This window comes from Pipistrellus hanaki, assembly GCF_964339955.1.
Source record: "Pipistrellus hanaki genome assembly, chromosome: 4".
NCBI lineage: Eukaryota > Metazoa > Chordata > Mammalia > Chiroptera > Vespertilionidae > Pipistrellus > Pipistrellus hanaki.
Genome location: NC_140506.1, coordinates 55,973,005 through 55,986,417, shown reverse-complemented (window position 1 = coordinate 55,986,417; position 13,413 = coordinate 55,973,005). Strand labels below are relative to the sequence as shown.

Below are 13,413 nucleotides of genomic sequence, written 5' to 3'. Positions count from 1 at the left end.
GGACATCTTAGAGATGTTTTCTATGAAGTGGAAAAACGGGATGATAGAAGAGGTGTGGGATGGAGGGAGTATTTCAAAAGCCCACAGGAAATACTTCAGCGTGTGTGCAAACTGATTCCAACGATCTAATGGCGAGGGAAGTAGGAATGGTGCAGGCTGGGCAGAGAGAATCTGAAATGCATTGGAATGCCCCTGGGTAATTTGCTTCCCGTTTCTTCCCCAGGTGACAGACCAGTCCGTGAAAGCCTTTGCCGAGCACTGTCCGGAGCTTCAGTATGTGGGCTTCATGGGCTGCTCAGTAACTTCTAAAGGAGTCATTCACCTAACTAAGGTAGGTGCCCTGCTACTTCCCCTTAGAGATTCCAGTTGTCATTGATAAAGGTACTGAATGAGAAATAGGTCATTATAAAAGCATGCTAGTGTTTGATAAAGTTAAAACCAGTGTAAGGCAACAACGTCAAAACCATCCTCTCTAAAATGGCTTTTGTATTTTTTTAAAGAAGCAGCTTACTTTTTTGCTTTTTTATTGCTAATAAGTGAAATATACTGAGTGGCCAGATTATTATGATCTCTGAATGCATAATAATCTGGCCACTCAGTGTATATCCTATATAATAAAAGGCTAATATGTAAATTGTCCCCTCAACCAGAATTTCCACCAGGCCAAGCGTCCATGTCCCCTCCCCCTGGCCAGGCTGGCCGGACCCTACCCATGCATGAATTCATGCACCAGGCCTCTAGTATATGTACACATACACTGAGTGGCCAGATTATTATACGTTCAGAGATCATAATAATCTGGCCACTCAGTATATATGCATGAAATAAACTGATATATGTGACAAGAATTAGTTAAATGCTAACAATAATGTATTGCATTTAGAAGGTGTTTTGGTTGAAGTTTTAAGTATTCATATGTCTTTAGGTCCTCTAAACATTTGGCTTTTAAGAAGGGAATGTGGTCACTGAGTATGTAAGGTGAAAGAGAGGTGGATGTATATAGAAAAGTAACCTTATAGCTTTCGCATACACCAAATATATGAAATCTCGTATTTTAGCACTGATGGAAATGCTAATTCCTTTGTAATCTTGCACTTTCATGCCATCTCTTCTGCTTCCCAGAGCTCCAAAATAATTAGCAGTTAATTCTTACATGTAATGAGAAAAACTGGTTACTATAAAATTTACCTGTGTATTGTCTGAAATTGTCACTGCATAGGTTTTAACTGTTTTATATAGTACACAGGGGTCCTCAAACTTTTTAAAGTGGGGGCCAGATCACGGTCCCTCAGAGAGCTGGAGGGCCGGACTATATGAACTACTAATTCCTACTGTAACACCTCGGCTGCGCTCACTGCCCAAAAAACCTGGCGGGCTGGATCAGACTCCTCTGCGGGCCGCATGTGGCCCGCAGGCCGTAGTTTGAAGACCCCTGAAGGAGAATGAATGAGTCTTGCCTTTTCCAGTTAAAAGCTGAGATTCAGTTCACTACTGTTAGAAAACAGGTGTGTTAGCAGCAAAAGGCTGACATAAAACAGGTAAGATCCCGTGTTAGTTTGGTCTTGGTCTCTTTAAGCTTACAGTTTAGCAGTAAATAATGTTTTCTTTTTTCCTTTCTAGGAAAAGAGCAACTTTTAAAAAATTACCCAGGGCTGTAGCAATAAAGCACAGTGGCTAGGAGCCTGAGCTCTGTTGCCAGCTTGGGCTTGAAGCTCAGTTCTGCCACTTATTAGCTAAGCAAAAAATAAGTAAATAATTTTTAAGGGTGTTAATTGAAGTAATATATGCAAGGTTCTTGCCTCTGTATGGAGATTGCAATAAGTGCCAAATAAATGTTAGTTACTAATATGCATTAGCATATGTGCTATGATACCTAAATTGCTGGACAAAGTAAACTTTGAGAAAAAAAATCAAATCACTGTTCTAGTCTAGTATATCTAAAACAGAGGCTGTGATAGTCCTGTGTCTTAAGTGACTGAGCAGCTTTAATTATATTTTGAGGATCAGAACCTGAAGCCAATGGAGAGAGACGGTAGGCACCTTATTCTCAGTTATTGCTCTGTGATATCATCTTAGTATAACCATGTGTAACCGTAATTTTTATTCATTTCCTGTAACCATGCCTGCACATCTTAGTAGATGAATGTTTTTCTAATCACATCTTTGCTGTTGATAGTGTAAGGTAGAAATGCCTTCAGATGAGCAGATGGTGCACAAGTGTTACAGTGACCGTATGTGGGAATTTCCATCACAGAACGTGTGCTCACTAAAGGAAAAGCAAGACTTACTGGGTCAGTGAGTGCTTCTCTGAGCATTTTGAGGTTAGCCAAAAAGTATGGTACACTGGTACATAAAAGATCAGAATTATTTTCTGACAAAATAGCAGCTACAGCACATGCCTGCACTGGAATAGATGGTGGAAACATGGGGATCCATATTTGGGAAGAAGTGATGAGAACTTTTATGGTTTTTATTTAACAGTTGAGGATGTTAGTGAGTTGTATGTGGTAGAATTTAATCTCCTCTATCACATGTATGGGTTTTTTTTTAAATTTTTTTTTATTGCAATGTACCTATTTATAAACAAAATATCTCTATCTTGCTCTTCCTTCTACTTTTTAAAAACAAGTTTAGCCAAATGCAAATAAATAGTTAACCTCTAGGGCCTAAATATTATTTGCCACTATAGGGACTAGTAGAAACATGTCAAAAAGACCCAAAAGCCAACATGTAGTAAAGCTCTCACTGGCCTAAGTTGAGATACTTTGAGCCTCAAAAAGGAAAATGATTGCAATAGATTAAAACAAACAAAATGTATAAAAGTCACGAGTCCATAGTGATAGGTAAAGAACAAAAATGGATTTCTTCTTTTAGCTAAGATGGAGTAATAAGGACCAGATTTATTCTCTTCCCTGAAACAACCCCCCATCACGTCCCCACCAAAAAACCCAAAAAAACAAACAAACAAAACACAACAACAACAACAACACACTGCTGGGGCTGACCAGCAGCGCTTGAACAATGGATGAACAGATTACTCAGACGCAGTTTGGCTGTGCAAGAGAGGGCGAAGGGGCCCCTGGCTCCAGTGGCCAGAGCCGCCTCCATTGCTTGCCTCCTTAGCCTTTCCTGGGATTTTTATCTTTAGATACAATCAATAGGGTGGGCAATCTTGGGAAGACACCCGTGTTTACATTGTCCTCTTGGCAAAGGCGTCCAGGGATTAAGCGTAAGGATGCCAGTAAACACTCGGGGTCTGCACACACACAGGCTTGTGTGGAAAAGTTGAGGAGTAATTGGGGGCGCTGTCTTGGACACGCCCCTAAGTGGGAATTCCGATAAACAGGGCAGGTGGCCTGCCACATGCTTCACTTTTATTAGAATGTCCTTTTTACAACTTTCCAACTAAGTCTCTTGTGTTCCCCAACATACCAGACAAAATATATGAAACAGTGGTCTTCAAGACACTGGCTATCAAGGTCCATGATCCCTGAGACATGAGAAACAAACACAAGGAGTCCTGCGATTGCCTCTGTCTAATGCAGTGAAAGAGGTTCCAGCTCACAGCACTGGAGGCACCGCCAGGCGAAACTCCGTTCACTGTCAGAGTGGAGACAGAAAAGAATGTCCAGGGAGACCAAGGCAGCCAGAATTGAGAAGCCAGAAGTACCAGGGTGGCAAGAACCACATAAAGGACCTCAGAGATCTGTGGGTCCCGTGTGCATCCAACCCTGCATAACCCACGAGTAAAGAAAAAAATCAAAAGAGAAGTTAGAAAGTATTTTGAAATGAAGGATAATGAAAACACAATGCATTTGAGTTAGTGCGATACTGCTAACGTGCTCTTTTGGAAAAATGACAGTAGTGCTCCCCTCACCCATCTACGGATTCAGTTGCCTGCAGCCAACCACATTCTGAAATTATTGGATGAAAAATTCCAGAGATAAACAACTTATATGTTTTCAATTTAAAGGTTCTGATTAGTGTGATAGTCTCATGCCATTCTGATCCGTCCTCCTGGGATGTATGTACAACATAAGAGGATATTCTGAGAGACAAAGAGACTACATGCATACAACTTTTGTTACAGTGTATTACAATAATTATTCGATTATGTTGTTAATCTCTTGTCTAACTTAAAAAATAAACTTTATCATAGACATTTATGTATAGGGAAAAAACACACACACCCTATATATGGAGTTTGGTACTTTCTGCAGTTTTAGGCATTCTTTGGGGGTCTTGAAATGTATCCTGTGCTATTACTACTGAATAGCACAGGACACATTAATATATATAGCCCTGAATGCCTACATAAGGAAAAAATGAAAGGTCTCAAATCAATGACATTAGCTTCTACCTTTTGACACTTGAGACAAAAAAAAAAAAAGAAAAGGACAAATTAAATTAAAAGTAAACAGAGGAAAAGAAATAATAAAATTCAAAGTGGAAATAAATTCTGTGGAAAATAAAAATTACAGAGAAAGTTAATAAAACCAAAAGCTGTTTTTTTTAATAAAATAAAGTTGATAAATTTCTATTCAGAGTGATTAAGGAAGAGAGAGATATAGACAACACAAAATGCCAGTGTCACGACTCAGCTGAGTGACATAACTTACATATTCTACAGATACTCAAAGTATAACAAGGGAATATTATGGACATCCTTATCCCTATAAATTCAACAAATTCTTTGAAATAGAAAATTTACTTGAGAGATACAAACTACCAAAGCTTACTCAAGATAAAGTAGATCATCTTAATCTCCTATATCTCTGAAAGAAATTTCATTTGTAGTTAAAAATCTTCTCTCCAGTAATACTCAAGGCTCAGATTGCTCACTGGTGAATTCTACCAAATATTTGTTAATATATTTAAAAGGTTATCAGTAAGAGATGTATACTTGAAGATTTACTAGTGAAATTATACAATGTTAGGGATTTATACAATAAAATACAGTATTAAAAAGTGGGTAAAAAGAAGGAAAAGAGGAAATGGATAGGCCAGGAAAAGAGACAAAAAAAAAATGACAAAATACAGATAATTGAGTTGGGCTATAGGGCATGGGAATTGATATTAATCTCATTACATTTTTTATATTTAAAATTTTTTCATAATAAGAAAAAAGCCTGGAAGGTGTCAGAAAGTTTAAAATGTTATTAATGCAACATTATAAAATCATAGTATTCAATATCATAATATTAAAATTTTATATTTATTGTTGAAAGTATTACAGTTATCCCCCTTCCCCTTCCCTTGAGCCCCTCCACCCTATGACCACCCTCCTCCCCCCCTTCCTGCCCTGCCCCGCCAAGCTTTACTACCCTACTGTCTGTGTGCATGGGTTATGCATATATATATATCTGTAAGTTTTTTGGGTAATCTGTTCCCATCCCTTCTTCTCCCATTCCCTCTGAGATTCATCAGTCTGTTCCATGCTTCTGTGTCTCTGGATCAATTTTGTTCATCACTCTATTTTGTTCATTAGATCCCACATTTAAGTGCGATCATGTGATACTTGTCTTTCTCTGACTGGCTGATTTTGCTTAGCATAATTCTCTTCAGATCCCTCCATGCTATCTCAAAGGGTGAGAGATCCTTCTTTTTTACAGCTGCATAGTATTCCATGGTGTAAATGTACCACAGCTTTTTTTATCCACTCCTCTACTAATGGGCACTTGTGCTATTTCCAGATCTTAGCTATTTTAAAGAGTGCTAATATGAATGTAAGAGTGCATATATCCTTTCTGATTGGTGTTTCAGGCTTCTCAAGATATATTTTTAGAAGTAGGATTACTGGGTCAGATAGCAGTTTCATTTTTAATTTTTGCAAAAACTCCACACTGTTTTTTATGGTGGTTGCACCAGTCCGCATTCCCACCAGCAATGGACTAGGGTTCCCTTTTCTTCACATAATAGCATTAGAGATGCTCACCATGATATTTAAGAATACATTAACCTAATATAAATTTAAAAATCAGTTGAGCAAATAGGCTTATGGAGTCTTCAATGTCAAAAGGCTAATTATTTTTACATGTAGTTGGAGTGCAAACCTCAGAAATGTTGTGGGTTTCTGAATTTAATGCCACCTATCCCTTATGAATTGATTTATATCAGATCAGTTCAAATGCTTACTATTAGTCTGGAAGATCTTATTTTAAACTAGAGGCCTGATGCATGAAAATTGTGCAGGAGTAGGCCTTCCTTACCCTGGCTGCCGGCAATGGCTTTTCTGCTTTCCGCACAGCCCGGCTTTGTCCAAAAGGATGTCCTATCTAATTAGCATATTACGCTTTTATTATTATAGGTGACTATTAAGGAAGATGATAAAGAAGTTTTGATAAAAAAGTTTATTTTTAGTATATACTATGTAAAATTTTTTATATTTTTCATAATTTAGGAATAGGTATATTTTTTAGATCATTAATATATTTTAAAGTTTTGACTGTTCGTTAAGTAATAATATTAATTCTGTACTACATTAAACCTTATTGCTTCAGTTATTCAGTTTGTATAAAGGAATGGACTTCTTGGGATATGGCAGGTATGGGCTTGATTAAAGATTTTTATGTTTGCTAGTTTTTTTTGGGAAGGTGACAGCTAAATAACATGCCCAAGCTTCTGATATTTTTAAAGACCATAATCACATTTAAGGAATTTTTAAAAAAACCTCATACTTATGCTTTTGAAAATATGAAATGTTTTCAAAAGGAAAAGAAAAATTATTATTTTTTAGTCAATTTAACATAAGTAACTGAAAGCATGTTCATTCATGCAGCTAACTCAATTTTCATCTTAATTTTCTTATTCAGAGATTAGAAATAAAATATGGACTCTTTTGCTTTTTACATTTCCAAAAAATTGATCAGTTTAGAGTGCCTTGTTCTAAAGGAAGAACATACTACTTATTTTGCTACTTTAGGGGAGATATTGCTGTTTAGTCAGAGATTATAATTTATTTGTTTCTGACTAATTATAGTACTTGAGTGGTATTTTGTATGTGAAAAATACATATTCTTAAATTCATTAAGCTTTGAAATACTAGTATTCTGTAGTGAGTATGACCCTGTGAATACTATGAAGGGGTCTGTGTTGTTTGATCATGTTTTTGGTTCTTTCTGGTTTTTCTTTAGGAGTTTAGTTAAGCCAAAAACCAAATGTTGAGAATATCTGTGCCCGGCCTGGTCCATTAATTTTTTTCTTAAAAGTTTGGAACAGCAAACCACTTATTGCTGTCATCAGAGCTAATGTGTAACCACTGATTGTAGGACTTTGAGCAAATCACCTAATCTCTGCCTCAGTTTCCCTACCTTTAAAGTGACGATAATAATAGCACCTGCCGTTCTTTAGGGTTGGAGAGGCAGAGTGCTTCACACATTGCTAAAGAAGCAGATGAAAAATAAGATTAGTTAATTACTGAGAAAAATATTAATTGCATTGTATGAAAGTTCTTATGTCTTTAGTCCTCATCCACTTAATATTCTTTCATTAAAATAAAAATGAAAAATAATTTTCATGAAAATAAATCTTCCTTAAAAACTTCATGAACCTTGTTTCTACCTAAAGGTCAATGCTGGATGTTAAGATTAATAACTGTTTGTCTGCTCTTTTTTTTTCTTCTTTTTCCATGCTGACCTTTTAAGGATTATTTAATGATTTATTTAAGTTAACATACTGAACAACTAAAATCGTATTTTTTGGTATAAGTATTTTAAAAATTCCTACATAGTGATACACAGAATCAGGGGAATACACTCTTGTTCCTTAATATTATTACACAAATTAGTGTCTTCGTTTTTCATTTTTCTAAATCAATACAGGCAATGTCTACATAAGCTGTATCAATTTACAACATTTACTTTTTCATTCTAAGTCAATGATACCTGTTCATTGAGGTATTTTTCTTATATCTTATAATTCTGTTACACATACTCTAGTCGTAATGTATATGTGTTTGTGCTACATTTTCATCTTAGCAGTTGCTATGGCAGAGTGTGTTAATGTGACACTGGTAGAATAAATGAATTCATCTTTCAAAATCACTCAGTTTGTGGAAGTTCTCACAAGTAAAATGAACAAATGAGTTTCTTTGTCACATCTTTTTTTGATAAAATAGTTGCTTTATGCTTCATTTAAATATATAAATATGAAATGAGGAAAGTTGGCAATCTTTTTTGAAAGGGCCTATCTTGGATCTTGGCTTTATATTTTAAATATTATTTTACTCTGCTTATATTACCCTCAGTTCACTCTTTGAATTTTGATTACATACTTGTTTCTCAATTGTGGGTTTTGTTTCAAATATTCTTGTAAAAATATGTGGATTTCCACTATATTTATCTGGTCTCTTAACACATGAGGTCAGTCTTTATCCAGGAAAGACGTTAGGAGTTGTTGCTTTCATGTCCTTTTAGATTTTCAATTCATTCACACTGTTTTTTTTTTATGGAAGTTTTATTTAAGGATTGCTGTGAGTCTACCTTACTCAGTCTTGTGGTTTATGTGTGAAATTTGATGCTGGACACAGATGGAGTCTCATCTCAGAATCAATAGGACAGACTATATGAATTAAGGAAACCAGGTTTGAGGCTTAATGAGACTAGGCATAATGTAACTTAATGACGAAATTTACTACTGAGGAAAAAAAGTAAGCTGATCTCATTTATTAATTTAAAATAAACAGTTGCTGAGAATTTCAGTTAATAGAATCTAATTAATTTAAAGCATATTCAATTGATAACAAAACATTGACACTTATATTAACTTGTTAGTTTTAAATATTTATAACAGTGTTTTATTTTTAATTAATTCAACTATCTCATTTAAGCACTATTTTCACTTGACTTGGGCAGATGAGCCACAGGAAGTGCCTGCATGTGTACATATTATGTATCGATTCTCACACACATTTAAACATAGTGCATGCCCATCCTGTGTCAATTGGTCATCAATAGAGCAGTGTTTTTCAACCTTTTTTGGGCAAAGGCACACTTGTTTCATGAAAAAAATCACGAGGCACACCACCATTAGAAAATGTTAAAAAATTTAACTCTGTGCCTATATTGACTATATATAAAGTAATTCTCTTGAATAGGAATCAAATAAACACAAAGAAAGTATTTTATAATTACTTTATTATGAAATATTAAGTAAACAAAATAGTGAAAAATTATAAAATTCTTGTCTTGTCTGCACCTACGGCACACCAGGCAACATAGTGTGCCGCGGAACAGCGGTTGAAAAACGCTGCAATAGAGAATCCAAATAATTTGATTTTTCTTTACAATTTTGTTTCACATTGCATGATGTTTATAATGATGATGTACAGGGGCTCCTGGATACTGAAAGGAAGATTATGTGTCTTTATTGTAGTCGTGTTCTTTGAAAATAGAGAATTCTTTTCCATAGTAACTCTGTATTAGTCAGAGGCTAAGTTCTTTATGCTACAGTAGGAGTGTGTGTTCTGAAATTTAAGGTTGGAACCTCAATATGTAACCAGAATTTAAGCCTACATGTTGTTACTCATTTTCCATATTACTTTTTGGAAATAAAGTTTGGTTCTGATCTCCCTCCTCTGCAGACACACTGGCCCAATAATAGAATCCAACAGAGACCGTTGACTAAAGGCAATTGAGCCCCTCACATGTTTGCTCTCCAGCCCACAGGTATCACAGGCGTTTACACAAAAGTTGTTTATCGCAGTGTATTTACAAAACCTTCAGAAACATAGCTGCTTCCCCCACTGTAGGCTTCCTTTCAATTGATTGTATCCCAGTGGGCTGATTGGCCAACACATTTTGTTTCCCCCGAGAAAAAGCTCCCCTCTGGAGCTTCCTCTGTTATATTCACTAGAGAAAATGCTCGGTTATTATGTTTGATCAGAGGTACTTTTTCAGCTGGCTATCCATCTTGGATCTTTAAAAATGAAACAATGTCCCTGTGCCAGGGAAAGCAGCTCCGGTTTTCACTTTTACAGCTTTCATCCGGCTCAGGGAAGAAAACAAGTTGGTTAGCACCCTGGTTTCTCAGGCAAGGTGCACGAGGACTCTGGCAATTATCCCTGTTCCCGGTTGTTGCAAAGAACTCCAATTAGACCGACTACTTCTTTTCGTTGTTGGAAACTGGCCCCTCTCCCCGCTTCTTCCCTTTTGCTTTGTGCTGGTCCCAGGTCTGCTGGCCCTCAGATCCTCCCTTTCCTCTCAGCATGCTCTTCTGTATCACAGGGGGCTTCACGCTGCAGGCGGCATTTAGTGGGAAGCAGGAACCCAAAGAGAGGGAAGGCCCTCCCTCCCTTCCTCCAAGGAAGTATTGTTAGTAATAACTTTAGCCCCGCCTTGGCCCCAGCCCAGGACAGGTTCCCTGCAGCCTCGATTGTATGTGTGACCATGTCCATGGGTCACAGTAACATGGACTCTTCCTTTTGTCCCTCCAGCCTTGGGGTGCCTGTGGCTTCCTGCCATTGCTAAGTCTCTGGCTCACACTAGCCTCTGCAGTTCATCTCCTCAACTTCTCCTTCATCAGAATAACCAGTTTTCTTAATGAAATTCTCGTCATGTAACTTGATAAATATGTGTAGTGGCTTCTGTTTTTCTGCTTAGATACAATACATCGTCCTCTCTGTATCATTTTGTGTTTCTTACATTTGAAAAAAATAGAATTGGTGTTTATTTCCTTTCAGAGAATCTTGTGACAATGGAGATCAAAGCACAAATCATAGAATTGCACAGAATATAAGATTTAAATTAGACTTGACCCTTCTTTTGACTATCACTAGTCATACATCTTTCCTGGATATAGACAAACTATAATCAGAGAGATAGGGGCAGCTAGCTCCATGACAACTAAGAGTAATGGAAGTATAATACAAGGCCATGTGAGTGCCAAGAATAGGATAGCGGGCTAGCCTCCTAATTATAGAAAGGTAGTTTTTATACATGCTTCTAACAAGGATAAAATATAGATGTTTTCCTGAGCTATAGTGTATAATGCCAGTGCACAGAGGCAAATATAAAGAAAAATATTTGACTAAATAAGAAGTTATTTGTCGTGAACTAGTAATTTGAGTTGGTGGTTATAAGTTACTAGTTAATTTAAATTATACCTTAATGGTTTTAAATGACAAAAAGTAGCATACTATCATGCCACGGTCTCAGGTTTGATTTCAGTCAAAGGCACATGCCCACATTGCAGGAATGCAGGGGGCAGCTGATCAATGATTTTCATCATTGATGTTTCTCTCTCTCCCTCTCCCACCCTCTCTGAAATAAAAAAATATATAAATATTTTAAAAAATAATAAAGTTGCAAAACTTTTATTTGGGATATAGTTCTAAAACTTTCAGCACATTATAGTGTGATATGTGGATGCAAGTGAATAGAATGGATTAAAAATTCCATGAACTATCTTTTTTTTCCCCCCCAAATAGATCTCTGAACTTTGTGAGAGAAAATTGACAGAGAAGTACACAACCAGTCCAGTTACATGAAGTGTTCTCTTTTTCCTTCCACTCATTTTTGACTTAATTTACTCTTAATTGATTTGAACTTTGGTTTATTTTTCTTTTTTAAATTAAACAGTGTGAACATTTTATTTTTTAATTGAAGAATAGTTCTGTTTGTCAGTTTTTGCTCTATAAAAAAGTGGCAGGGCTTCTCAGTGCTGCTAATTCTTAGTGTTCTTTGTAGCTTGTTATGAGCTCTAGAAATCTTATGTGGAGAAAAGAAAGGAATTTGGGGGAAAGAAAAGTATTAGAAAAAAAGTCAATTAGAGGCTTCGCTGCCTGCCAGAGTGGAAAAGGAGGAGCTGAGCACCCTTTCTGAATTAGTACAAGGAGCAGAAATCCAATTAACAAATTCACATTTCTGCAGCAGAAGATAGTGATTAAAATTTTGGTGAACTACTCAAAATTCTTGCCACACACATCAAAACTCTGACAACTTATGAAGGTTTTTATTTTTATTTTCATTTTTAATGGTCTTTATTTTAAGAGCAGATATGTAAATAGAGAACTGATTATGCTTCTTGTTCTAAAATGGCCTTTAATTATGCAGAATAAGAATGTTGTTTTATATTATTTAATGCTGGGGGGGGGGTTAGAGAGGGAGGGGGGAGGAAATGGAGAAGACAAAGAGGAGACCCCTAAGTATTATAGTTGTAGCAGGAAGGGAACTTTGCTCCCATGGTCTCTTGGCAGTTGTTGCCAATCGATGATTCCTGCCTGATGGGCATAGTTACGTGAGGACGGCCTAGTTATTATAGTAATTTGTGTCAAGGCAAGTATATTATATTTCTAAGGCTCACCAATTTTCCTCTCTCTAAAGTAATCAGGAAGTGAAATCTGTTTTAAAATAATGAACACCGCTCTCTCAGCACAGTGAGAACATCTTTTCAAAACTTGGGAAATGGAGTTGAGTTAGTTTAACAGATGTCAGGGAGGGGGAGGAGTGGTCATTGTAGGACCTCAATGGGCAAGCTCTGGGATTCCTTTCTGAAATTGAAATATTTTTGTTTTCTAAAGGTTTCAGACAAGGTGGGCAATATGATTAAAGTTATTTTCCCTTCCCATCCGCAGCAGTCTTAGTTTTCTTTCATATTTTTCCAGTTTACCATTCAAGGACCCATGCTAAAACGCTCTTCCATTCTCCTGTGTCTCCCTCCCTGCCCCTAGCAGGAGCATCTCCCCAGTTTTCTCATAAGTGCCTTTCTCTAACCCCAGTCTCTGGGTACCTTTGGTTTCCCCAGTAATCATCTTGGCAAGTCTAACAGGTGATTGGGAGATGAGTGTGTGGTACTGATCTTCAGCTCCAGTTAACCCTGTTCAGGCAGCCTGTCTTAAAACCCTTGGCTTCGATCCCTAAAGATTACAATTGGTTGTCCTAAAACTCAGCTCCAGTGAAGCCATTATCTGCAGGGCTGGCAAAAAGTAAATTAGGTAGTAGTTGACATTTGAACATATTTAATTATACAGACGTATTTAGTCTCTTCAAAAATGATCACCTCCAACTGGCATCACAGAAGTTATCGTGTTAGCCTGAAACAGTGGGACACCCCTGCTATCTGTCTTTGCCAAGATCCTGTGAGTCCTCTTCTGTTGCTTCATCTACTGGAGGCAACCTGGATAACTGAGAATTTTGTTTTTATTTTTTTACTTTTCCAGAGTCTTAAGAAAATTTGGAAGTCATTTAAGGTTTTTTTTATAATCCTCCAAGCCTGTGTTTCCTAGGTAACATTTTAGTGTCTCATTTTGTACTTATGTACATATACATCATACGATCATTGACTGATTTTAGTCTTTTTTGACCTGAATTGATTAAAGTAATATTTTTTTCCAAATATTTTTTTCCAAATTAAACTGAAAGTTGATTACTTACATTCTGACTTGAGTTTCTTTTAAAATACTTTAGTAAATGTTTA

The 13,413-nt window shown here is 36.6% G+C and overlaps 1 protein-coding gene across 1 annotated transcript in view; it reads left to right on the top strand.

Moving 5' to 3' along the window:
- The window catches only part of FBXL17 (F-box and leucine rich repeat protein 17), a 408,991-nt gene that overhangs the window by 112,534 nt on the left and 283,044 nt on the right, over window positions 1-13,413 (top strand). Inside the window, exon 5 of the mRNA XM_084881035.1 lies at window positions 224-331. Within this exon, the coding sequence (XP_084737161.1) occupies window positions 224-331 (108 nt within the window). The remainder of the gene's footprint in view (window positions 1-223; window positions 332-13,413) is intronic.